Source organism: Lissotriton vulgaris, chromosome 3_1 (genome assembly GCF_964263255.1).
Source record: "Lissotriton vulgaris chromosome 3_1, aLisVul1.2, whole genome shotgun sequence".
Taxonomy (NCBI): domain Eukaryota; kingdom Metazoa; phylum Chordata; class Amphibia; order Caudata; family Salamandridae; genus Lissotriton; species Lissotriton vulgaris.
This window is the reverse complement of record NC_141689.1, coordinates 1,063,368,534-1,063,396,236: the sequence shown is the minus strand read 5'-3', so window position 1 is coordinate 1,063,396,236 and position 27,703 is coordinate 1,063,368,534. Positions and strand designations below refer to the sequence as shown.

At 48.3% G+C, this 27,703-nt stretch overlaps 1 protein-coding gene across 1 annotated transcript in view; it reads left to right on the top strand.

Moving 5' to 3' along the window:
• The window catches only part of RIGI (RNA sensor RIG-I), an 818,172-nt gene that overhangs the window by 135,618 nt on the left and 654,851 nt on the right, over positions 1-27,703 (top strand). Inside the window, exon 3 of the mRNA XM_086961483.1 lies at positions 19,390-19,571. Within this exon, the coding sequence (XP_086817609.1) occupies positions 19,390-19,571 (182 nt within the window). The remainder of the gene's footprint in view (positions 1-19,389; positions 19,572-27,703) is intronic.

Sequence of the window (27,703 nt, the reverse complement as noted above, 5' to 3'; positions counted from 1 at the left end):
CGCCCCCAAGTCTGTTCCGGCTTTGACGGCTCCCGCCCTCAATACAGTTGCCCCGTCCCTTGCTGCTTGTTAAGTCTTCTGCTCATGCACGAGCTCCGAGACTGGGCGCATCTCTCCTTGTTAATAAGTGCTTCTACGGTCGACGGATTTTCCTCATCCAACATGGCGTCGCGTCTTCACTATGCCGCATGCGCGGTCTAGTGACTGAGGCCGCTGTAAGCTCCTGCGGGATGGCAAGACTGGGAGGGGAGGTGACGTGGCGCGCGCCGGGCGGAAGCGGTCGCGCCGGACCGGAAGTTGCTGTGTTTGTTGTTTTTTTCGGGGAGGGGGGGCAGGAGGAGGAGGAAGTTGTCCGTGTTTCCCCGGGACTTTGCAGGGCCGAAAAAAGGGAAGGCCCGACCCGGAGAGCCAAGCAGGTTGAAATCCAGTCAATCAGAGCCGGAGAGACTGACAAGGAGCACTGAGGTAGGAGGCTGGAGGAATCCGCGAAGGGGCTGGTGTAGGAGGATAGACAACAGATGAACACAGCTGTACCTGACAGGGAGGAGGGTGCCTCGAATACCTGTCAGGAGCGCGTCAGCACGGGTATCTATAGGTGGCAACGGTGGGGCGAGCGGGCCAAGCTATCTTCTGACAGGTGGGGGTCTGGCATCTGAGCGGGTGGAATGTGGCTTGTTGCCGGACAGACGCTGTTGTTACCAGAGAGCTAAAGAGGGTTGAGTCGCCCGAGGGGTAATGGGTGACAAATCGATGGCTGGTGGAGCAAGGCAAGCTGCCGACAGTCAGATTCATGACCACTGACTGACGTATGTGAGTTGTCAGACATTAAAAACCTGGACGACAGGTGTCCTGAAGGGATGTGCGAACAGGTACACAAGAGGGGCAGGTACATGATAGCTGCAGCCAGGGGCGGGAACATTGGCACTTTGGACAAGCACACGAATATCTTGCAGATGAGTTGGGGCTCAGGAAGGTTTAGCGCAGGGCTGAGGTACATGGCTGGGATGGGGTCTGGTATTATAAATTCAAGGCAGGGAGGTGCAAATTCCTACGTGTGGGACACATGAGGTGCCCGATGTAGATGAGGGGGTGAGGTATCTGAACCGTTGCCCAAGATGACAGATTATGAGCATGTAATGGGGAAGGACTATTGTGTCTGACAGAACAGGGAGTCCCGCACTGCAGGGAAATTCCTGCCACCACAGAGAGACATATGGCACCTGTCCAGACAGGAAAGGGTTGTGGATGGTTGCAAACGGCGCAGTGGAGAAGGAAACATTTTCCTGGTGGAAATTGTACTGTAACGCAATTGGTCTACCACACGTTTCTAGCCACAGACTTCATGTGATTGGTGTAAGTAATTCAATTATTATTTGCTATGGGTGAAATAATCAAAGCCCTTGGCACAGTGAACCTGCAGATCAGAAAATGATCTGAGAATATTCTCCCCTCACACAGCACATGACTAAAAAAGAAATGATCATGCTTACTGTCAGAGCCATGGGGAGGGGTAGGGGGTAGGTGGAGAGTGTAAAGGAATAAGCCCTTTCAGTGCAATGCAGTTCTCTCCAGTCATCCATCATATCTACTCTATCCATCAAGTCAGCCAACTACATTCGAAAATATGTGCTCTGTCCCTGTTCATTGAGGATATCCATTTTACCCGTCATTACACAGTTACCATTGCTTGTCCGTTTCATAGGGCTTTTGCTTATGAAACATCTATCAGAAGTAATCTTCCTGGTCCATGTTTATCACTTCTAGAACAAATAGATAGCCACCCCTCTGTTGACGGTAGAAGACACAGAATAATATCACTGTCCACCCCATTTCTCTGCTAGCTTGGAATACTCCATGTGCATTTTAATGTGTTTCCTGCAGGAACTCGATTCCTACCCTGTTCTGTTTAAGGAAAGCAAAACAAGTGATGGGTCGACTTCATGAAATAACGTCAGCCACCAGTAATCGTGTGCCCCTGTTGCCTGCGTGTGCCTCCGTGTGCCACTGTTGCCTGCGTGTGCCTCCGTGTGCCCCTGTTGCCTGCGTGTGCCTCCGTGTGCCCCTGTTGCCTGCTTGTACCTCCGTGTGCCCCTGTTGCCTGCTTGTGCCTCCGTGTGCCCCTGTTGCCTGCTTGTGCCTCTGTGTTCCCCTGTTGCCTGCTTGTGCCTCTGTGTGCCCCTGTTGCCTGCTTGTGCCTCCGTGGGCCCCTGTTGCCTGCTTGTGCCTCCGTTTTCGTGCCCCTGTTGCTTGCTTGTGCCTCCGTGTGCCCCTGTTGCCTGCTTGTGCCTCCGTGTGCCCCTGTTGCCTGCTTGTGCCTCCGTGTGCCCCTGTTGCCTGCTTGTGCCTCCGTGTGCCCCCGTTGCCTGCTTGTGCCTCCATGTGCCCCTGTTGCCTGCTTGTGCCTCCGTGTGCCCCTGTTGCCTGCTTGTGCCTCCGTGTGCCCCTGTTGCCTGCTTGTGCCTCCGTGTGCCCCTGTTGCCTGCTTGTGCTGTGTGGGTGTGTGTGGAGGGCTCTATGTGGCTGTGTGTGTAGGAAGCTTTGTGTGGCTGTGTGTGTGGGGGGCTTTGTGTGGCTGTGTGTGTGGGGGGCTCTGTGTGGCTGTGTGTGTGGGGGGCTCTGTGTGGGTGTGTGTGTGGGGGGGGCTCTGTGTGTGTTTGTGTGTGTCATTTGCGAGAGATAAAGCTAGTGGCATTGTAAATGACAATGCCATTTATTTATGTTAAAAAAACATAAATAAAAGTTCGAGGCATGTGGGCTGCTGAATTCATATCTGTGCATAGATCGCCGCCTACTGTTGGGTCCGGATGATTGCACATTGTTGTCCTGGAAGAGTCTTCGAAGTATCACGAGATAGGTGGCTCCTCCCCTGGACTACAGTGCGCATGGGCATCGACTCCATCCCCAGATTGTTTTTTTCCGCCATTGGGTTCGGATGTGTTTCGGTTCCCTCTGTCGGAATCGATAGTTGTTTAACTTCTTTTACTCGAGACCAAAAGGTCTTTAGGACTCGCGTCGGTATTGTCTATCGTTCGGGTTCGTTTGTTTCATCGACTCCGAGCCAACTTCGCCCTTCCGCGTGCTTTCGGCGCGGACGGGCCTACACGACGCTCCAAACTACTTCATCATGGAACGAAGTCCATTTAAGAGGTGCCCGGTGTGTGCCTCGAAGTACCCACATATCGATGTGCACCCGGTGTGCAATAAGTGCTTGTCGCCGGACCACGACGAGGCCAAGTGTATGGCCTGCTCCAAGTTCCGGTCGAAGAAGACGCTTAAGCTCCGCCGAGCTGCAAGACTGCAGGCCCAGCGATCGGCACCCCCTCCGACGGACATCTTCGACACGGAGGATGTCGGCGACGACACTATCCAAGATATCACGGAATCTAACCGGGCGTCGGAGGTCGAGGAAGACTACGACGCGGAAGACGAGGATTTCGATGAAGTCGTCGAGGAGGTAGGGGACAACGACGGGGCCATTGCCACCGTAGAGGATAGCTCGGAGGAGGAGCTTCCTCACACTGACTCCGGGGCCAGCCAACATTATAAGGCCCAGGCTGAGGGATCGCATTCGGGCCTTACCCAAAGTCTTGATTCCCGTCCCACGGCTCCGCCTTCCGGCCCGGCCACGGACATTGATGCGGCGCCACTTACGGTACTGAAACCGAAAGTGAAACCATCGGTCTCGACGCCAGACGTCTCGAAACCGAAAGCGCAAGTCGCACTGGTCGGATCAAAGGCTTCGGAGGCCTCGGCGCCGAAGAAATCCAACATGGCCGTCGAGCTCAAGGGACACGCCAAAATGGCCGACCCGAAGACTACGGTGTCGAAGCCGAAGGTGAAAACGGGCGACGCGGGGGCGTCAGCGCCAAAGTTGGTCGACGCACTTAAAAGTCGCATCGATGCCAAGAAGGTCGACGACCATAAGAAGACCACGAAAAAGCGGCAGGACGACCCCAAGTCTATCGCTGACCCGCTTCCACTCGAGAAGGCCGAGGGGGCTGCTGCATCGGCTCCGAAGACTGCGGCCTCGGTCGCCGGGCCAAAACCTGCTTCAGAAGACTCTCTCGAGTCGGTCCGTCCCTCCGCCTCGCTCACTAGATAGGTCAACGAGTCCCTTCAGCGTATTAGGGAGGGGACCGCGGCAGTCGAGCCGCAGGACACTGTGCCCAAGCCTCTCCAGAAACCGGCGAAAGTGCCAACGCTGATTCTCTTCACGTTACCGCCGAAAACGGCGCCGAAGGCTTTCGCAGCAAAGCCTAGGGCCGGGGGGCCCTCGAAGTTATCCTCGACGCCGAAGGCATCGTTGGTGGTTCCAAGCCCGCGCCACCAACCACTGGCAGAAGAAGAGCGTCGAGAAGTAGTCATCGACGCCAACACAGGCAAGCTCTCTCTCCTTAAACGGAAGATCACCCCTGAACCAGCTTTGGAGCATTTCCAAATCCCACTGAAAAGAAAGACAAACCCTGCTGGTGCCTCTGCCCCTTTAGAGCCAGCATCACCTCAAGGCCATGAACTTTCACCCACTCATTCTAATGTTGAGGAGGGTGATGGTGACGACGAGGATGAGTATGCCTACCCAGTCTACTCAGACCCAGAGGATGTGACTGAGCCTTGGTCTGCAGGTGGCGACCCTGGGGACTCGCATTCCGGACAGGAGCCTCAGCTCTTTTCAGCAAAAACTTCTCCAACTGAGGACTCTGCAGCTTTCAATGCTCTTATTGAAAGGGCGGCAGCCAACCATGACGTCGATCTCTATGCTGACCCAGTAGACGTCGATTTTCTTTTTGACACCTTTTCAGTCGCTGAAAAAACTGTAAAGACTTTGCCAATGCTAAAAGGGGTGTTAAAACATGCGCCGGAGGTCTTCAAGGAGCCCACCCGAGCAAGAGTCGTCAACCCACGTATTGACAAAAAGTACAAGGCAGCGCCCACTGATCCAACGTACATCAAAGGACAGTTGCCTCTGGATTCCTTGGTCGTCTCCAATGCTCGCAAAAGAGCCAACTCACAGACTACGGGTGATGCTCCTCCCCCAGACAAGGAATCAAAAGTATTTGAGGCTTCGGGGAAGCGTGTTGCTGCGCAGGCTGCAAACATATGGCGCATATCCAACACACAGGCGCTGCTTGCGCGTTACGACAGGGCTCACTACGACACTCTAGAGACCCTTCTACAACACCTGCCAGAGCAGTATAAGGAAGCAGCTGAGATGCTGATACAGGAGGGGAAGCTTATCACCAATGCTTCAATTAAGTGCGCTCTGGATGTGGCTGACACCGCCTCAAGAGCGATAAACACTAGCGTTCTACTGCGTAGGCATGCATGGCTCAGAATATCAGGTTTCAAGCCAGACATTCAGACTACCATCCTCAACCAAACTGTCAACCCAGACCACCTGTTTGGCCCAGAAGTCGATACCACCCTCGAAAAAATGAAGAAGGACACCGACACTGCTAAGTCTATGGGTGCCTTGCAGTCACAGCAGTTTCGGGGTGGTTCCTTTCGCTGCTCCAATAATAGAGGCACCTCAAGGGGTCAAGCGTCACAGTCAACGCAGTTCTATAAGAGTAACACCCAACCCTCCTATACCAACAAGGGTCGGGGTGGATACCGTGGCAACAACGTCAAGGGCAGAGGACGTGGTAATAACAGCTCCAGGTCCTCCGCCGCCAACAAACAGTGACGCCTTGTCACTGCCCCCCGACCACGCAACACCGGTCGGGGGGAGACTCCAGCAGTTCCTGCCCGTGTGGAAGTCCATCACCACGGACAGGTGGGTCAGATCTCTTATCCAATATGATTATTGTCTGGAGCTCACATCACTCCACCCAACATACCCCCAAAAAGCCGTCCTATGTCCGGCGAGCACTTGCACTTGTTGCAGCAGGAAGTCAACGTCATGCTGCAAAAAGGAGCAATAGAGCTCGTGCCCCTGCAAGAACAAGGTACAGGAGTTTACTCCCTGTACTTTCTGATTCCAAAGAAGGACGGATCCCTCAGGCCCATCCTAGACCTCCGACCTCTAAACTTTTACATTCTGTCGGAACATTTCCATATGCTCACGCTGCAGCAGGTTCTCCCACTGCTTCGGCAAGGGGACTTCCTGGCAACTCTGGACCTCAAAGATGCGTACTTTCACATTCCACTGCATCCTTCACACAGAAAGTACCTCAGGTTCACCATTCAAAACCAGCACTACCAGTTCAAGGTTTTGCCTTTTGGGGTCACCACAGCGCCAAGGGTCTTCACAAAGTGCCTCGAGACGGTGGCGACGCATCTGAGACGTCAAAACATCCACGTCTACCCCTATCTGGACGACTGGCTCATTCAAGCGAAGTAGGCCCAGCAGTGCGCCAACCACGTGTCCCACACCATTCACCTTCTGCACGATCTGGGTTTCTCACTGAATTATCCAAAATCACATCTCCAGCCCGCCCACATACGGCAGTATCTGGGTGCGACTATAAACACTCTGGCGGCCACTGCGCAGCCGAATTCAGTGAGAGTCAACAGCATTCAGTCGCTAATCCAAAGATTCAGACCTCAACACTCGCTTCCAGCCAGAGTGTTCATGCAGTTGATAGGCATGATGGCCTCCTGCATCTCCATAGTCCCGCACGCGAGACTACATATGCGTCTGCTTCAGGAGTGCTTAGCACGTCAGTGGACTCAGGCTCACGGGCTGTTAAAAGACCTAGTGTTGGTGAGCGGTCGGGCATACAACTCTCTGTATTGGTGGAATCCACGAAACCTTTGCAAGGGCTGACCGTTTCAAGAGCCTGTGCCGCAGATCATCCTGACAACGGACGCTTCTCTCCAGGGTTGGGGAGCGCATGTACTCCAATACACGGTGCAGGGACTATGGACACTACAGCAAAAGAAGATGCACATCAATGTACTGGAACTGATGGCAATCTTCATGGCCTTAAAGGCATTCAAAGTACGTCTGTGCAACAAGGTCGTGTTGATCCGGACGGACAACATGACAGCCATGTACTACATTCAGAAACAGGGGGGCACACACTCTCCGCAGCTGTCTCATCTGGCTCAGAGCATGTGGGAGTGGGCCATTCAGAGGAACATTTTCCTCATGGCAGAACATCTCCCAGGCAAGGACAATCAAATTGCGGACCTGCTCAGCAGGCACAGCCATCAAATGCACGAGTGGGAGATACATCCATCAGTACTCCAACCGTACTTCCAAAGGTGGGGTCATCCAGAGATCGACCTGTTCGCCACAAGGGAGAACGCAAAATGCCAAAGCTTCGCCGCCAGGTTCCCACACCCGCAATCACAGGGCAATGCGATGTGGATGAACTGGTCAGGCAGATTTGCGTACGCTTTTACCCCAGCACCCCTGATACCGCTGGTGGCGCGCAAGCTCAGGCAGCACTCGATGACTATCATCCTAGTTGCTCCAACGTGGGCTCGCCAACCATGGTACACCACGTTTCTGGAACTCTCCGTGGTACCGCATCAAAGGCTTCGTCTCACACCCAGCCTTCTGACGCAGAGCCATGGCGACATTCAGCACCCAGATCCGCAACAGCTCAACCTGGCGATCTGGCTCCTGAAGTCCTAGAGTTTGGCTACCTCAACCTTCCTCCCAATTGCATGGACATCATTCGGGAGGCTAGGAAGCCCACTACTGGAGCCTGTTATGCGGCGAAATGGAAGCGGTTTGTCATCTATTGCGCAACCCACAACATTGATCCACTAGATGCTTCTATTCAAAACATCATCTGTTACCTGTTCCATCTGTACAAGTGTAATCTGGCATATACTTCCATTCGCATTCACCTGTCTGCAATGGCCGCATACCTCCAAAATAGACAGCACCTTTCACTTTTCAAGGTGCCTGCCATCAAAGCATTTCTGGAAGGCCTCAAAAGAGTCATTCCGCCACGGACTCCACCAGCTCCTGAATGGAACCTCAATGTGGTTCTTACAAGACTGATGGGTCCTCCCTTTGAGCCACTACATTCCTGTGAGGTTCAATTCTTGACATGGAAAGTGGCTTTCCTTGTAGCAATTACATTGCTACGGAGGGTTAGTGAACTGCAAGCCCTCACAATCCAAGAGACTTTCTTCCAAGTTCATGCTAATAGGGTAGTGCTCCGCACAAACCCTAAATTTTTATCCAAGGTTGTGTCTCAGTTCCACATCAACCAAACCATTGAGTTGCCGGTTTTCTTTCAGAATCCAGAGTCACTGGCGGAGCGGATGCTCCACACCCTTGACGGTAAACGGGCCCTAATGTATTACATTGATAGGTCCAAGGATTTTAGGAAAACTAAACAGCTTTTTGTTGCCTTTGCGCCACATCACAAAGGTAACCCTATTTCCAAGGCTGGTATTGCTAGGTGGATCGTGAAATGTATTCAAATCTGCTATGCAAAGGCAAAGCGCACTCTTAGCATTCCACCAAGAGCCCACTCCACCAGAAAGTCGGGGGCATCTATGGCTTTCCTTGGAAACTTTCCCTTAGAGGACATATGTAGAGCAGCCACATGGTCTACCACACATACATTTACTAAACATTACTGTGTAGACGTGCACTCCAAACAGCAGGCAGCTGTAGGGCAGGCTGTTCTCAAAACACTTTTCCAAACTGCTGCAGCTGGCACGGGCGGCCGCCGCTAATGGAGGGACTGCTATGTATTCAATGCACAGATATGAATTCAGCAGCCCACATGCCTCGAACTGCAAATGCTACTTACCAGTATGCATCTGTTCTTGGCATGTAGGGCTGCCGACATTCATATCGCCCGCCCTCCTCCCCGGCGCCTGTAGCAGCTGCAGTGTTCACATAACATTTCCTGGCATGGTCATCTTTCACTGAGTTTCACTCCATCTTGGCCACAATGGCTAAAAACAATCTGGGGATGGAGTCGATGCCCATGCGCACTGTAGTCCAGGGGAGGAGCCCCCTATCTCGTGATACTTCGAAGACTCTTCCAGGACAACAATGTGCAATCATCCGGACCCAACACTAGGCGGCGATCTATGCACAGATATGAATGTCAGCAGCCCTACATGCCAAGAACAGATGCATACTGGTATGTAGCATTTGCAATAATGTCAAGAGCAATGCCAATAGCTCTAACTTTAATAAAGGCAAAACCATTGCATTGTAAATGCTTGTTATTCTTAGTGTATATAAATGGTCTGGAGCTTCGCCTCGTGCAGGAGGGCAGGGATAAGCCTATGGTGGGAAGGAGACCTGTCCCTGCACTACTGTATGCGGACGATGCAGTCCTGATGGCACACATCCCAATGGCACTTCAAACTTTGGTTACATCTTTTAATAGTTTCATGCTTAGCTTGGACCTGAAAATCAATTGCTCCAAGACATTTTCTATGTACTGTGGGACAAGAACAAGCAGGCATTTGAAGCCTATTTTTATAAACTCCAATCCCCTAGAGAAGACCTCTACTTTCCCATATCTGGGCATCTTGTTTCATGAAAGTGGCTCATGGACTAGTGCAATAAATGCTAGAACCCTGTTGTTTTCTAAAACTGTTATGGCCCTAAAGTGTTTTATAAAAAAGTTGGGGAAAAAACCCATAAGGGAAATTTTAACCATCTACAATGCCACTTGTATAGCGGTAGCTATATACGGTTCTGGATTATGGGGCCATTCTAATGTCAGTACGATTCAAACCGTGGAAAATAAGTTTTTACGGCACATCTTGTCCATTCCAGAAAGCAGTGCGACTTTTATATGCCATGCTGAATTGGGTTTGGTGTACATTACTGACATAATTAAGATCCAGCCGATTCTCCTTTGGCACAGGGTTTGGACAAGTGATGATTGTGTGGTCAACCGGGCTATCTTAAAGGACGTTCTAGTACTTGATAATATTAATAATTTTAAATGGATATGTTATGTTAGAAATTTTCTTGAAGAACTGGGCTGTGTTCAATATTTTGAGGACCCATTATCTATGGTACACATTTCAAGAAGTGGACTAAAAAACTTTTGTATCGACCACCTCATGGAAAAAAGACGGTTAGAGGAGGTGAAAAAAAAAGACTGACTTTGCCCACCAGGCGATCATAACTGGAGAGAAACTACAGCCATATTTATCAGGCGCCGGGAAACCCTTTTTGGGTAGCTGTAGCGCCATACAAATTTAAAAAAAATAAATAAATAAATAAATCTCTATACATGTCCAACCATGAACGTTTCCTTTTAACCCGGTTTAGACTCAACATTGTTTTTAGGTTACTATATTTCCCTTAGATGAATTGTTGGCTGAAAGACTTGTGTCCCTGTCCATGTGATGATGTGTCCCCGCAATCCGACATTCACATTTTATTTTTTTGTAAATTTTATATTTATTATCGCAGAAAACTTATCATCCCAATTCTTAAAGATTTAAATGTATATAGATGCTGCCTAGCGTTTTTAGAGTTTCAAAAAATGGAAACTGTTTTTATGGTAGCGTCACTCTCCGAATTTCTTAAATTGGTTTTTAACTGTCGTAAAACCCTTCGTATGAATTAATTCTTATGATGTATTTATGTCTTTAAATATGTCTTTTTGCTATGATTTTAAATAATGGTCATCCTACCCATTGTAAATTGTATTTTACATGCTACTTTCATGGTTATTCTCTGTTTTTAACCGAATAAAGTACTTTTGAACTTGAACTTGTGCATATTAAAAGAAATAAAGCATGATGAGAATATTGAAAGTTCTGATCTTCCTGTCTGATGCATTGAAAGGTTCTAATTCTAAAATTTAGCTATGCTAAAGAATACAAACCAAATCCCCATTAGATCCATAAGGTTAAGAAGAAAGGTGTCAGCATAGGAGAACTTCAGTAGAAGTTCTCTAAACAAAATATTGCATAGCATGAAGAGCCACAATAAGAGTAGTGCATAGAGGTCTGTAGCTTACCTAGTCTAAGGGAATCGCTGCTGCAAACCTTGCACTGTCTCAACAGCTATCCTCAAAAATGCCTGGTGTCTCCACCATAGCCCTGAGAGGCTCCCACCACGCTGATCATCACCAATCTGCATTTCAGCTCGTGTTGGGTGGTTGCTCAAGTCCTCCTGCCCCTAGATACTAGAGCGGGACCAGCTCAGCTGATGCTCTCCTTCACTACACGTGGCCCTTACCACTTCCATCTCATGTGTGAGCTGCTGCCAGATCCAGCGCAAATCCCTTTGGCCTGCAGCTACCACCTGCATGTGTTTACCCTGCCCTGGTCCCTCTGCTGCGGTGCTGCTTTGTGGTCCCCCTATATCCTTGATCCCGCAACGTCTCCTTGAGAGGAACATAAAGAGCATCGGCCTGAAACTGTTCTCTCCTTGGTATCGCTAACTTATCTGCAACACATTTTTTTTGTGGGTGTGCTGCACACTCTGCATATGTGGTCCTCCCCACCAGTGATATAGTATGTCTTCCTGCCTCCCTGACTGCCCCCCCTCACCACAACAAGGCGTGGCTCACCTGTGCTTCTTCCTCTCCGCATGCTAGGTGAATGCGCTTATTGAATTCGCCTCTCGCTGATCTGTGACACTTCTTTATTGGTCGGCCTTGTGTTGGGTATGCTGCCTTCTCCTGTGGCGATAGAAGGACTCACATATAAAGAGTTTCCTGCTGCCCAACTCCAAGGGGCATCAGATGCACATCCTCCCCCTGTGCTCCCGCCCCACACCTCGGTGGGGGAGGGGGGGGGGGGGGTTGGTGTCCACAAGGCAAACAGCCACTGGTACTGAGCTCTGCAGAGGCTGCGTGTTGCAGGCGTGCCCTGTTCCCCACGTCAGCAGAGGTAAGGTAAAACTTTATTTGCATAGTTACTTAAAACCATTGCAATGCATACAATTAATACAACCATATTAAAATGTTCCATGTTTAAAAGTGAATGCTCCCTCATGAGCGTCGCAACATGACCTTCAAAAGACGTTTCAATGTCAATACAATTTAAATGTCCCAGATGTTTTTGTCTTTACTGCCTGTGAGAGGTTGTAATCCGCTGTAAGATTTATCCAATCACTTAGTAAAATTTCCCCCATAGCGCAATGGACTACAAAGTGACAATCAGTTTGGCATTTTTAAACGAGCTGCTTCGAGAAATTTAACTAACCTAGTGTTCAGTTGTGGTGATGAGGGATCAAAGCATGCCAGGACAGCTTGTCTCCTTGTCCTGATACCTCTTTGATTAAAGCAAGTTTTTAGCAGCTGTCTCCTTTCTTGACACAGCTCAGTGCAGGTGCAGATTGTATGAATGATGTCGCCCGAGTCCTTGTTGCACAGACTACAGAGAGTGAAAGCCTGCTCCCTTTTCCAAGGTGGAAGCTGCTGCGTGGTTGGTAACACTCCAAGTCTGAACTTTAAAAATTTTTGTTTTAGTATTTTTGAATATCCCAGATTAAAGTAGTGTTGTGGGGCTAAGTGCTTATATGTGGCCAAGGTCATCCAGGCATGCGCTCTGAGCGAGAAGGTCGCCTTATCCTCTAGCAAGGAGAGTGTCTTCAGCGTCTTCCACACCGTTTTTTTGAACGCCGAATGGAGGCAGTGTGTGTCCCATAAGGGGGACAGGCCTGTGATCGTCAGAGCCTCCTCAAGATATTGGCCTACGGGTGATTTCGGCCTCTGTTGAATCTCTTGCCAGAGGAGGTAGTTTACTGTGTTCGGGTTTGCTGTCCTAATCTTGTGCCAGCAGTTAATGAAAGCGCCGTAGCTAGCCCAAGTTTGCTTTATAAGGCCAAATTCCAGACGAATTTGTGCCGGTGAAGTGTAGGTCGGGAGGCTGAACAATGTTCTATATGCTTTAACAACTGTTTTGTCCAGCAGATTGCTGACTCTCCCACACAGTGCCTCAGTGCCGTAAGTAATAGAAGGCAATATTTTGGCCCGGGCTACCATCAAAAGTGGATTCAGAGTAGGGCCCAGTAATTTGGCTGAGACTCCCTTCAGAGAGAGTGCAAGAATCATCCCTTTCCTTTTGATCTCCTGTTGCTGGCTGTTAGCTAGGCCATCTTTGTCTATATATATACCCAGGTATTTGTAAGCCTCTGCTGACTCGACATGTTTATTACCCAGGCGCCACTGATAGGGCTTTTTTCGTTTCTTGTTTATTGTCATGGACCTTGTTTTGTTTAAGTTTATTGAGAGACAATTTTCTTTTGCATAGACCTCTAGACAGTTCAAGAGGTGTTGCAGGCCCACTGCGGTGTAGCTGAGTAGGACCACGTCGTCCGCATAGAGTAGATTAGATATTGGGGAGCCCCCTAACCTGGGTGGGTGCGAGTTGCAGTTGTTAAGTGCCGGGGTTAAGTCTGCCATGAATAGGTTGAATAGCGTGGGGGCCAGCACGCAGCCCTGTTTCAACCCTTTCGTTGTTTGAATTTTCCTTGAAAGATGCGTTCCTGAGCCCAATTTTACTTGAACCCAGGTGTTGGAGTGTAGGAGCATGATCAGTGATAGAAGATTGTTGGAAATACCCCATCTGGCTAGCTTCGCCCATAGTTTGGACCTGTCCACATTATCAAACGCGGCACTGTAATCAATGAAACAAGCGTGAAGCTGCATGTGCTTGGTTTTTGCCATGTCCATTAGCATTGACATTGCCATGATGTTAGTTATTGTGCCGGTGCTTTTTCGAAATCCTGTCTGGTTAAGCGGAATTATTTCTTTGTTTTCCGCCCAAGTTGTCAATTCCTCCAGCAGTGTACCCGCAAAGTATTTAGCTTCATTGTCGATCAGGGCTACTAATCGGTAATTGGCTGGTTGTTTCTTGCTGCCCGTTTTATGGATTGGCACAATTATCGACCCTTTCCAAGAGTCTGGAATTATGCTCAGATGTCGTACTTCAAGAAATAGTGAGTGCAGTATTTTTGCCCAATCCTCTGGTTTTTCTTTGAACACTGCTGGTGGAATACCATTCGGCCCTGGAGCTCCATCCTTTTTTCCCTTCTTGATCTGTTTTTTAATTAAGTGCTGTTCATTGACGGGTGTACTTTTTTTGCTGTGTTGTTTAACTCCAGCGGGTATGCTGGTTGCCTTTACACATGAACCAGCTGTAGAGTTTGCGGGGGGGAAGCTAGCACTTTCCCTACTACAATCGATGGTGTCAACTATGTGCTCCGCTATTTTGATCTTCCCCGGCGTTGAGGCAGTGAAGCTTTGGGCACTGAAGTGAGATTTTAAATAGGTTGCCCATGTTTCTTCTAATATATAGGAGGTGGGGCCCACACGGTTCGGGTTTGTTATCTTGTTTACTGTTTTCCAGAATCTATCACTGGCGTTGTGCTTGATGTTGTGCAAGAGTTTTACCCAGAGGTCCTGTTCATTGTTGTTGTTAATATTCCATTTCAGCCTCTTTAGTTTGGTTCTCTGTTCCCGCACATTGGAAATGAGTGTAATGTTACATGGGTCGTGGTGTAAAGATCTTAGCGAGCCGTTTAATGATTTTTTGAGTCCTTTTAATTGTTTTCTTTGGCTCATGGATAGATTGATCGGTTGTGACTGCCCATGTGAGATCCTTTGTGTTGTAGCTGTTGCCTTTAGAGAGCTGAGGTTGCTTGTAAAGCGTTCCCAGGAATTTATCTGGTTTTCGCCAGGTGTTTGAGCCAATTTCAGATTGATTGCTGTTTCTGTCAAGGTCTTTATTGATTCTGTCGAGAACTTAATCCTCTTGTAATTGGTTGTGTAACTTGAGCCTAATTGTAGAGCGGGGAGAATTTTGTTCGTAGCTGTGCCCACTAGGGAGGCCTCCTGGGGGCGGTGATCACTGTCTCCTATATCGCCCATTTTGAAGCCTGTTACATGTTGCCACAGTGGAAGGCTAACAAACGTATAGTCTATAAGCGAGCTTGATCGCTCAGTGAGGTAGCTTGCTGCTGGAGGAGTATCATTATCTGTTCTTCCATTAAGGGCCCTCAGGTTTAAGTGTTCCAGGTCTTCCAGAAAGTGGCGATTTGTCTTGTTTGGCCTCCCGTGGGGAAAGGTGCTTTGCTCAGGTAAATTGTAGTGTAGTGATTGGAGAGAGACTTCCTTTGATTCGGATGATCCCATTAAGAATAAATTCATGTCTCCTGATAAAATGAAATTTGAGACTTCTGAGCAGTCTGCATGTGAGGATATTAGTTCTATTAGTTTTACTGTGTCAGTTGATGTTCGTTTCGGGTGGATGTAGACATTGAACAGAATTACTTCAGACTTTGCCTCTGCCCATGGGAGGGTGAGTTTAACTGGTAATGCTACATCATTCTCCGGCCCCGTTAGTTTCGCTGTTAGTATAGATGATATTGAGATATATGTCGCCAGCCCCCCTGAGGCGTGGCCCATTTTACTCCCCTTAGTGGCGGGGCGCGCGAAACAGCGGAAACCTTGAATTTGCATTGGTTCTATAAGCCATGTTTCCTGTAGCATAATGATATCGAAATTGTTCAGGTATTGGAGGAAATCGGAGTCCTCAGTTTTTGCTGCCAAACCATTTACGTTCCACGAGCAAAGGCGAATTGTTGCTGCTTTCGACAATACTTTGTCCTGAGTTACGTAGTTAGTATGTCATTGTGGCACTGGCGTGAGAGTTATTGTTCTGACACATTGGTCTAAAAGGCTAGAATTCCATCTGCTTGAAAGTTCCGCCCTTAACGGCGAGAATTGTTTACCTCGATTATCAGCCCTTCTTGGCTCCGAGTGGCCAAGGGCCCCTTTTAGAATCGAGGTGGAAGGCCGGAAACTTTTTTGTTGTACTTGGCTTGTGCTATTGGTTATTAGCGGTGCCGGGTAAGCTGGAGGATGGTAGGGGCTGATTTGAATGCCCCAATCCTTAAAGGTGGTGTGGTGATTTAATATTCTTTGTGCTATTACCGCTGATTTCCATAGTGCTCTTGTTATTTCCGGTTTTCCTGGATAATCGGCGGGGAGGAACTCAATTGAAAGCAGGTCTAAAGTATTTAGATCGTTCAAGGTGGGAATTGCCCGAAGTAGTTTTAGTATATTCCCACGATTCAGCACATCTTGGCGACCTTTCGTGATGTATTCAGGTTTGAGCAGTATGTAGCTCTTATGCGGCATCTGATCGTTTGACGGATGAACTGTGCTTTCCCGAGTGCCTGTTTGGTAGGGGACAATGTTTTGTTGAGCATGGTGATTAAACATTTTCTGCTCTTGTTGCACTGCTGCACAAAGATCGTTGGGGGCACTCTTCATGGTTATTGCCGGGATTGTGATTCCCGGAGGTGTCTGAGCTTGCCCGATGGGAGCAGGCTGTGGGGTTTGGTCGGGGACTATCCTGGCTTGATTTTCCTCTGGCAGAAGTGCCATTTCCTGGGGAATGCGAAGCTTTCTCTTTACTGGTTCATTGTATCCAACTGTGGCAGGTGTTATTCCCTGCTGGATCTGGGCTTGCCTAGGGAGAGGGAGTTGGTTCAGCTGGTCCGGTAATGTCCTTGCATGATTTCCCTCTGTTGCGAGTGCCTCTGTCTGTGATGTACCGGTCTTCTCTTCCCCCATTACTTCGTTGACCGCCCGGTAGATGGTGATTTTTAGCCCAGTTTCCTGCCCAGTGCTCCCCTGGGGAGGCTTCTCAACTTGGGACATTGGTTCCTGTTGCTCAGGCCGGCCGGCGTGGCTATATGACTTAGAACTGGTGTTAGGAAGCGAAGGGCCACGACTGGTTATGCTGGTTGTTTTTCCATGTACTGTGTATAAGTCTGTTTTGTCTTGCTTAGGAAGGGCTTCCTTTGGTCTTATTGGCTTAGCATCTGGGTTAAGGGATGCTGCTGTTTGGGGGTGTAACCCTGTGAGGGTCATTCCTCCTTGGTTTCCATCCTCTGTGGTACGTGTAATTAAGTTTGAACTTTGTTTGATGAAAATTGGATATGTCTGTGCTTGCTTCAATATCGGCAGCAGAGGGTTCCGACATTGGATGTGGACAGCTGCCCACCACCCTCAGGACAACCAACGCCTTCTCTACATCCATGTGAAATGGAGCCACAGAGGACTGAATCCTCTCTCTGCAGCGACACAGGGAAAAGTTGTTTCCCTACCCACCCTGCACAGTGATGTGTCTTGCAGCCAAATGACCGCCCACCTCATTCCGCTTCTCCTTTTCTCATCTCAAACTTACCGGGTGCCGAGGGTGATTGGGGCCCTCAGCCTGCAAGATTTGTGCTTTTAAGGCAGATTTATTGACTTTGACAGTTCTTGGTAGGATTGATTCTCAAGGGCTAGCAAGGACAAATAATAAAGCCTACTTTTTGGTGCTGCAAGGTTAAAATATCAGACAGAGGTGATAGATGAATGGCACAAATAAATAAATTTTCCAGTCACTTCTTTTAGGACTAACAGACTTGGATTCTCTTACAGGTTCAGTAGTTTAACATAGAAGCGTTCGCTCTACACTTTAAAATATGTATATCCAGATCTGAGTAGAATCTGAATGCTATGTGTTAAAAACAATGTGAGGTATGCAAAAAGTTTTAGTGTCCTTGGTATTTGCTAATGTGAAGGCTGTCACGAGAACCGGTAGTCACTAAAGCAGGTCTTCTTCAGCTCTTCATCACACACCAGGGGTTTGGAAGTGCTGTTGAGCAAGCCATGTCGAAACATGTGAGCAGGGACAGGTTCCGGGCTTTGGGGGACCACGTAACTCTGTCCAGATATTACAGGGCATGCTCGATGGCAAGCAAGGGGCATTTTTACTAACTATTTTTATATAGTGTACTCACTATGCAGTACTTTTGCTGTTTAGAAGTATTATGAATCAACAGGTATAACTGTTACTCAGTTTAGTACTACTCATTCTACAACCTCAGAAGAGTAAAAGGGTGAGTTGGCCTTGCTGGGATTCAACTTGTGAACTGCAGATCACTGCATGCCATGTTTAACTCAGTGCAGCAAACAACAAGGTGACGGAAAGAATGCTTGAATGAATCTCAGCCACTGGCAATGCATGGGGGCCACATCCCAGGGCATAATTTTCACCAACTATGTCACTCTAGACGGAGACCAACCATATGCAAATCTGTCTTGGTTATCCTCCAATAGGGACAGTCCAGCCCTAACTGTCAGCCATGTCTCTGCCAGACAGGAAGACATGCAACCCCAAATCGGTTTGAAACTGCTTAGGCCGTGCCCTTGAGGTATAGCTTGAGTCCGACTACATAGTGAACAGGGGGCCTCCATCTCGGCATACTCTGCACACTTAGGGCCCGATTACGAGTCTGGCGGTCCGAGGAAGCACCACATTATGACCCTAGTGGTTGTGCCGCCATGGTACCACTGTCTCCCCCAGGGAACCGCCGTTACCTTGCGGTGGCACGGTGGCCTAGGGGCATCTATATGCTTGTCAGACCGTCACAGTCCCGCCAAGCATATTACGACTTTCATCACCGCCACTGATTTCTTGTTTTTTTTTTCCCGTGATGCAAACAGTGGGGCACAACATGCGCCCCCTGTGTGCATGCACAGAATCTCCAGCATGGCATGGACTTTGAAAAGTCCATGTTATGCTGGAACTTCCTTTGACGTTCCCTATGAGGTGCTTATTTTAAAAGTTTTATCAAAATGAGGGAAGAGGAATAGCTGTCCTATCAGTTCCCCAGGACTAGGCAAATTTAATCAAAAGTGGATAGGACACTTGTGACCACTTGTACCAAGAGATATGTATTGAAAAACCCTATTTCAATACATATCTCTTGGTACAAGTGGTCACAAGTGTCCTATCCACTTTTGATTAAATGTGCTTATTTTATAGGCACCGCCTTGGAAACGGCAAAGGAAATGCCAGCCAATGACTAAAAAAGTTATTATAGGGCGGGCGGTCCTCACACCGGTTTGGCGGTGCGGCAGCAGGACAGTCCCGCCGCCACGCCATTAAGCTCATAATTGGGCCCATAGGGCAGTGACAGCAACCGAAAACAGTTTTTGCATTAATCTTAGCCACATATTGAATACTTGGTACACTTTCCAGTTCATAATTTTTCATTTCACCCACTACGCCACTCTAGTCATTAGGCCAGTTGTATGAAATCAGTCTTGGGCCCTCAAAACCACCTATGACTGCCTTCGAATATTTGCTAGTGGGAAGTGTTTGCAGTAGTTCATGCAGGTATTTCGCCCATATTTGTTATTCTCATCGCGAAAAGCTGAGACTGTCTATTGATGGGGAGTTGACAAAGGTTAAGCAATATACCCAATAGCCTGTCCTCTAAAAGTTAAACGTGCACGTGGACAGTCTCGTTACCATGACCCCGTGAATAAAACTTGATGACAATTACCCACAGTCCCATATGTGTTGAAAAAGTCTTGGCATTGTGTTACAGATGTGGAGTCCGAAATTATTGGGCTTGTGAATCAGGGACAAAGTGGAAAGGTAGCTGATTAAGACAGAAGCATCATTGTTTAATTATTGTTGTTTCAGGTTACACAGGCCTTTCTCAAGCAATCGAAGAGTGGAATTTTGAGAAAATTGAAAGTTTAGAAGCATTTAGGACCCTTTTGCGTACCATTCAACCAAGAGTCAAACATGAAATTGACCCTCGAAGCATTATCACCCATCTCACCAGCTGTATGATAGAAAGAGACATTCAAGAAATTCGGCAGGTATGTTTTCCACTTAGTCTACCCAACGATTGTGACCTTTTCGTAAGAAATTATTGTAGTTGAAAATGTTCTGTTCTAATTCTCAGTTGTATTTTAATATATCACGGACCGAAACTGGGAGTACACTGTTTAGCAGTAGAGTAAATGCATGTGCCAAGGTGCCCTGTGCTTAAAGCATTTGAAGCAACTGTATGCTGTTTATACTTGCTTGGTAGGTAAAAGTGTGAAGTCATAGAGCAAGTGCTTCCATGTCTAGGTGAATAGACATATGCCGCAAAACATCCCCAAACCGCCCCCCCTCCAACACACACAAAAATATACACAGTGCCAGTGGCCACGCACACACACACTGGCATCTCTAGAGAGGGCCAGATGGCCCAGCTCTATTTATCTTACCCCCCCTTGTGCCCCACCACCACAGCTGCCTTTACATTATTTGTCTAGCTATCTCTCATTGCAAAGCAGTGTTGTTTGCTTAAAATGTTAGCATCTGACTTAATATGGATGTGTTTACATAGCTCTAGCTAAGTATAAATATATAGATTTATATACATGCATGCAAAGTCAGATATTTAACGCAAATGTGTGTACGTGCGTGTCTGTGTATTCACTGAAAAAACAAAGGTTAAAGTGGTTTTATAGTTAGGCATGGTAATAAAATCTTCCCTTATGTTAAAAAAAACCCTAATTCACTGAAAAAAACAACTCTTAAAGAGATATTATAGTTAGTTTTTGAAATAAGATACAACACTAACGTTTAAACATCAAAAACAATGAATTCACCAGTTATAATTTACTGAACTAGCTATATCTTGCACTGCTTATGAGCTCACATATTCCATCACACATGGCATATTAAATGACATCATTGATGATGTCACTCACGACATATGGGTCCAACCCACCCCCACTAATGCCACGGTCAAGGTGTCCCTACCCTACCCCTTATATGTTTTTATTCTTTTTGTTAGAAGTTCAGTTCATGGGGACTGCGTCTCTCAGTATCAAAATGGACAACAGGAGTTACATCTCCCTCAAGGAATCAGAGACAGTGCTTAATTTGTAAAAAAACGAAATAAGTGCCAGGGCCCTCATCCGGAGGATGCTGCAGCTTGCACCATTTATTGCCCCTCCAGAACTCACAATGACAGTCAGTATCAACAGAACTACTAACCATCACACTCCTACAAATGTGGCAATTCAGGTTATTCCAGCCCCCCAAAACTTAAAGAATGGAGTGGGCGGCAAGTATTAGTCATTTTAATGCAGGCTGAATAAAACCGCACTGTTGTGCTCATAGCTCATAGCTAAATTAGACAAACAGCACCACCATGTGGCAGTGTTACCCATTAAGCACCAGAAACCACCGGCTCAAACTGATCAGAGTCCCGTATTTTTACGTCTTGCGCCTAGCGTTGCACTGCGTAGCAGTGCTTCGCGCAGCGCAAGGCATTTTGTAATCGAAAAACGGGGTTTCAGTAGTCCCTTTGGAAGCTCATGCGTGTCTTGCGTGTGCTTTTTTGTTTGGTGTAACGTCATTGGTCTTGGCGTTCTTCCGATAACAAAAGACTTCCCACTATTGGCTTGTGTCGCGCGCATTGCTCCTCCCATGGCCTATTGGTGTCTATTACGCGCATGGAGCTCCTAACAGACACTAATAGGCCGTGGGAGTAGCAACAGAGCAATGGACATGTTCATAGAAATGTCACGCCTTGCTGTTGTGCGAGTGCATGCGTGTTACCAATTACGGGCACTTTTTTTTCTGTGTGGCTTGCTTTAAGCAAGAGAGAAGAGCAACAGAGTGACGGACATGGTAAATGACACGCCTTGCTGTTGCGCGTGCGCGTTTTTTTTGTTGAATGGCGTGCTTGAAGCCATTGCAAACTAATGCGATGTCTCGTTCGAAATTGTCTGTCTGCCTGTAAAGAGAAGTACAAACGTAGGAGCAGTGAGAATGCGTGCGTTTTCCAATTACGTAGTTTTAGCGGTGCAGGAGTACTTCACAGTTTTTTTAAAACACCATTTGTTTGAAACTTAGGCTTTTGTTAAGTTTTCAGTCCTTCTCAAAGGCACTCAGTCTATAGTTGTTAGAATTAGTCCCCCTCTAAAGAAAGGCTATCAACCCCTCGCAATGTACCTCTACTTGCCTGTCTGCACAGTGAAGTACAAAGGTAGGAGCATGATTTATCCAGTATTATGGGTGTCTTTCATAGATTCACATGCCTGAATCATTCCCCGTCGTCGAGACGGGAGTCTCCGGTACATAGAAAAGTAATGTCCTATAGACATATATATAGAGAAACATAGGCCTAAGGGTCTCACCTTAGCAGCCTATCTATGTCCTTTTGTAAAAAGGACTAAACTTCAGAAGGTAGCCAATCAGCTACCACTTCCCTCTAGAACCTTCCTGTCAGGAGCCTCAGTCTCTCAGATTTTCTACCGCACGTTGTGCTAGGGAGTCTCCACCTGAGTTCTCCTCAGGTTTCCTTGTTTCAACTCTTTTCTTCACAGAAATTGGATATTTCTTCATAGTTCTACCATGGCTGATCAATAGAAGAAGGGTCTCTTCAGAGCTTGCTCTTCTTGTGGTAAGAAGGGGCTCCATACCGATGATAAGCATGAAACCTGCTTATACTGTCTTTATCCGGACTATACACCTAAAGAATGTAGAGTTTGTAGAACATTCTCTACAAAAACTCTTAAAGACAGAGAAGGACGACTGCTACTCTGGCTAAACAGGCTGAAAATCAGAGACAACCTGGAGTCTTCAAAGGACGGTGAGATAGCTTCTATTTCCTCTAAATTATTCTTGAAGAGGCCAAGGGTTGCTTCCCCTAGCCCTACAGACGTTCCTCCTAAAAAGACTGCCAAAAAGTCTTCTGAGGCAAAATCCACAACGTCTGACAAGGAGGATCCTGCCTTCAGGAAGCCTGCGCCGTCGTCGACGGCGAATTCGTCGACGCTTTCTTCAGCGCAAAGGCAGACTGTGTCTCCAGTCTATGTTTTGACGTCGACGATGGAGTCGACGATGACGGCGTCGTCAGCCTTCTCATCGACGACGCCGACTACTCCATCGTCGACGGCGGGTAGCCTGTGGTGTCGATTATCCACATTAAAAAGCCATCGACGACGATAAGGATTTCGTCGACGATGTCGACGACAACGAAGCCAAAGCCGTTAAAGGCCTGCGCCGTCGACGAGGACCCTCTCGTCGACGAGCGTGCCGTCGACAAAGACATCAACGACGACGAAAACACCGTCGACGAGTGCACCGTCGACGAGTGCACCGTCGGCGAAGGTACCGCCGACGAAGGTACCGTCGACGAAGGTACCGTCGACGAGGGTACCGTCGACGACAATGGATATTCAGTCGACGACGACACTGTCAACGACATCATCGACCACACTATGGAAGCAATCGGAGCTGATTTCTCCATCGTCGGCTGCATTTCAACCGTCTACGATCCCACCATCGAAGACTGGGACATTAACACCAGCAGACGGCTTGCATCAAACCCCTCAGGGAAATTAGGGCACAAACGTGCCAATAACACCAGACCTAACGTCGCCAAGTAGGGTGCAAAGATTGCCCCCATCTCGCCTACTGCAGGATGAAGGCTCAGACGAGGATCTAGACGATCAGGCAACCAGTCCATCACACCTAATAGTGAAGTGCCAAAGCACTGATGATGAGGGGGATGGAATGGAATTTGCAGAAGAGACTGTGCATTCACAAGTCCAAACGCAAGTCACGCCAATGGTATGCCTTCCAGTGTCTATAGTTTCTGATTTGCAATTCTTGATTCAAGACTACAAACAGCGATTTCCTGAATCCACCTCTGCTCCGTCAGTGGGGACAGATCCAGCTACATCTGCACTGATGCCATCTTCACGGCCTAGGCCATCACCATTAGTGATCCGCCAGGAAAGAGAGCCAGTGCAGGATATCCTGTCTTCTGAGGAGGAATTTGAATAACAGGAGGAGGGGGAGGTCCGAGATGGCCAGTCTGACCATAGAGACGATGAGGACTACATCGCTCCTTCTCCAGCCACACCTGAGCCTGCTACCTCGGACTCACCGCCAGTGGACATTGGCGGATTTCATAAATTAGTGGAGAGAGTGGCCAAAAGATTCCATATGACGATAGAATCTCAAGAAACAGACTGTTTCCTGTATGATTTTAAAGACCCGGTTAGGAAAACAACCAGGTCAATTCCTATCATTGACCACATATGGGAGCAAGGAAAGCAGCTGATGCAGACACCAGCCTCAGTCTCAGCAGTAGTACCGCGGCTGGACAAAAAGTATAAGGCACCATCAACAGCGCCAGTCTGCCTTACTGGTCATCCCAAGCCAGATTCTGTGGTTACCCAGGCGGCACAGAAACATTCTAGGAATCCGTCATCTCCATTGTCAGCTCCACCGGACAAAGAGGGCAGGAAACTAGACAGTATTGGCAAACGCTTTTCCACCACGTCGGTCATGACTGTGAAAGTAGCTAATTCCATTGCGCTACTGGGCCGCTACAACAGGCAATTGTGGGAGGATATTGCTCCGTATCTTGCGGAGCTACCAGATGCCGTAAAAGAGGAGGTTCAATCACTCCTTAAAGAGGGACAAACATCAGCATCAGAACTTATTGATTGTGCGCTGGATGTTGCAATGTCCGGCTTCAGACAGCTGGCAGGAGCTGCCGTCTTGCGAAGGCAGGGGTGGCTTAAAGCTACTTCTTTCTGCCAAGAGGTCCAACTTAAGGTACTGGACATGCCTTACGACGGCCATCACCTCTTTGGGGAAAACATTGACGAGGCCCTACAAACGATCAAGAAAGATACTGACACGGCAAAGGCGCTTGGCACATTACAATTTAGGAACCAGTCCTTTGGAGGGAGCAGAGGTAGAGGTCAGTCCTCTTACAAAGGATCTTACCAAAACAAAGCCACATACTCCTATAATCAGGACCGGTCGCAATACCAACAGCGACAACAGCAACAGGGTCGCTAAACCTTGTATGGAAGGTCCAACTACAGGGGAAAGAACCAAAGGAAAACCACTGGCGGACGTCAATGACTTTTTCCAGCAGCCAGTCCGTCCACAACCTCATTTTTTCAAACTTGGAGGAAAACTAACACACTTCCTCAACAATTGGAGATCAATTACAACAGATTGGTGGGTGCTCCAATTGATCCAATTCGGACATTCGTTGAAATTCAAATCAATTCCCCCGACAACTCCTCCTCGCAAAATGCAAAACAGGAATTTACGATTACTCCTTCAAGAGGTCTCTTCTATGTTGAAGAAAGGAGCAATAGAGCGAGTACCATCAGCTCACAGAGGCCAGGGATTTTATTCCCGCTTCTTTCTGATACAAAAGAAAGGGAAGAAATGGAGGCCCATCTTAGATCTCAGGGCACTCAACGCATTCTTGAAGAGTCAATCGTTCCGCATGGTTACGATCCAAGAGATTTTGGGCTCACTGGAGGAAGGGGCCTTTATGACGTCTTTAGATCTGCAAGACGCGTATTACCACATCCCTATTCACAAAAACCTCAGGAAATTCCTCAGATTCGCAGTGGCGGGTCAACATTATCAATTCTGTGTCCTCCCATTTGGCCTCAAGTCGGCACCTCGGATTTTCACCAAGTGCCTCTCTCCAGTGGCGGCTTTCCTACGACAGCAGGGACACCAGGTCTTCCCATACCTGGAAGACTGGCTGGTGAAAGCACCATCTATGGCAGGTGCAGCCAAGTCCTCCAGCGCCTGTCTCAATCTTTTCTAGCACCTGGGCCTGACGCTCAATTACGAGAAGTCTCCTCTACAACCCTCCCGAGTTCTTACCTTTCTCGGGGCGACACTGGATACGGAATGTTCAAAAGCTTTCCCATCTCAGGAGAGGAAGCACAAGCTTATCACTCTGGCCACCTCAGTAGCCTTGAAGCAGACTTTGCTGGTCCGTACTTTCAAGTCCCTCCTTGGGATGATGTCCTCGTGTATCTTGCTTATTCCCCACTGTAGGCTCAGAATGCGCCCACTGCAGGAGGCCTTGACCAGGCAATGGACTCAAAGCACAGGTTCTTTCGAGGATCGTATTGTGATAACTCAGCAAATGAACAAGGCCTTACTCTGGTGGAGGTCGCTCAAGAACCTCTCACAAGGGCTACCATTCCTGCTTCCTGCAGCCCCACATGTGGTAACAACGAATGCCTCTCTAGAGGGAAGGGAAGCTGTCCTCCAGGAGTTGCAGATCAGCGGCTAGTAGACGTACCAGGAAACTCATCTACATATCAATCTCCTAGAGCTGAGGGCAGTTTTCCTAGCTCTGCAGGCGTTCCTACCGCGCATCAGAAGCTCCCCAGTGCTCGTCAGGACAGACAACACTACGACGATGCACTACTTGAACAAGCAGGGAGGAACGCGATCGCTCACACTATCTCGCGAATCGCAAAAAATTTGGAACTGGCTTGCGTTACACACTATCACGTTACAAGCGGAGTATGTCCCAGGCAAGGACAACGTCATAGCAGATGCTCTAAGCAGACGGAGATCTATGCCCCACGAATGGGAGCTCGACCAAGAGGTGCTAGATCACATCTTTTCGGAATGGGGGACACCGCAGATCGACCTTTTTGCCACCAGGGAGAACGCCAAATGCCGCAACTTCGCAAGTTGGCATCCCCAGTTAAGGTCCCTTTGAAATGCATTTTCCATCGCTTGGCCCAACGTGTTTGTGTACGCCTTTCCACCATTCCCATTGCTACCAAGAGTCCTCAGGAAGATGAAGACAGAGCACTGCACTCTGATTCTGGTTGCCCCGTTCTGGCCGAGGCAGCATTGGTTCACGGACCTCCATCGCCTCTCAATTCAGCCACCAATCCGTCTTCGTCAATTTCTATGCCTGCTCACGATGTCCAACGGCCAAGTACAGCACCCGAATCTGAAATCACTCAGGTTATCGGCCTGGCTCCTGAGCACCGAGAGTTCTGGCAGCTAGACATCCCGCAAGAGTGCACAGATGTCCTCGCGAAGGCAAGAGCGGAGAGCACAAACAAAACATATTCCTTAAAGTGGAAACGCTTTTGCATCTGGTGCAGGGACAAAGGTCTACATTCCTTTCAGGCTACTCCGGAGCAACTACTACCATACCTGCTACACCTGGCACAGTCGGGCCTTGCGCACGCCTCCATTAGAGTCCATTTGGCGGCGATCTCACGGTATACAAGAACTTCAAAAGGGCCCTCTCTCTGGTCGCACGGGTTAATAAAACAGTTCCTTAAAGGACTCTACAGATCCTTTCCTCGACCACGGAGGGTTCCACCAACATGGCATCTCAATGTGATTCTCAACCAATTGATGAAATACCCTTTCGAACCCATTAATAGGGCATATGTCAAATACATATCCTGGAAAACAGCCCTCCTACTGGCACTGACCTCAGCAAGAAGGGTCAGTGAACTTCAGGCTCTTTCCATACAGGATCCCTTCATGCAGTTTAAGGAAGACAGAGTGGTTTTAAGAACTAATCCTCTGTTTATTCCTAAGGTCCCGTCGGACTTCCATTTAAATGAGCCTGTAGTTCTCCGATCATTCTTCCCAAATCCCAGCACTGCAGCTGAAAGAACTCTGCACTCTCTGGACCTGAAAAGGTGTCTTAAATTTTACCTTGACAAGAAAAAAGAGTTAAGGAAAACAAATCAGCTATTCATCGCTTTTAGTAGACCAAGGAAAGGCATGCCGCTTTCCAAACAAAGTATTTCAAGATGGATATCTTCGGCAATTGCCTTTTGCCACGACAAAGCAGGACGTCCATTGCACTACAAAGTACGAGCTCATTCTACAAGAGCTGTGTCCACATCGGCTGCACAGTTCGCTGGGGTGCAAATACTGGACATTTGCAGAGCAGCGACATGGAAGTCGCCGCATACCTTCACCAGCCACTATTGCCTGGATACGGAACTGATGCAGGATGCAGCAGTGGGCCAGGCGGTGCTTCGCCATATATTCCAATGAGGTGAGCCTTCTTCCTTCCCGCCATCCTTCGCTGGTATGCACATTTATTTACTTATGTTCGAGGCATGTGGGCTACTGAATTCATATCTGTGCATAGATCGCCGCCTAGTGTTGGGTCCGGATG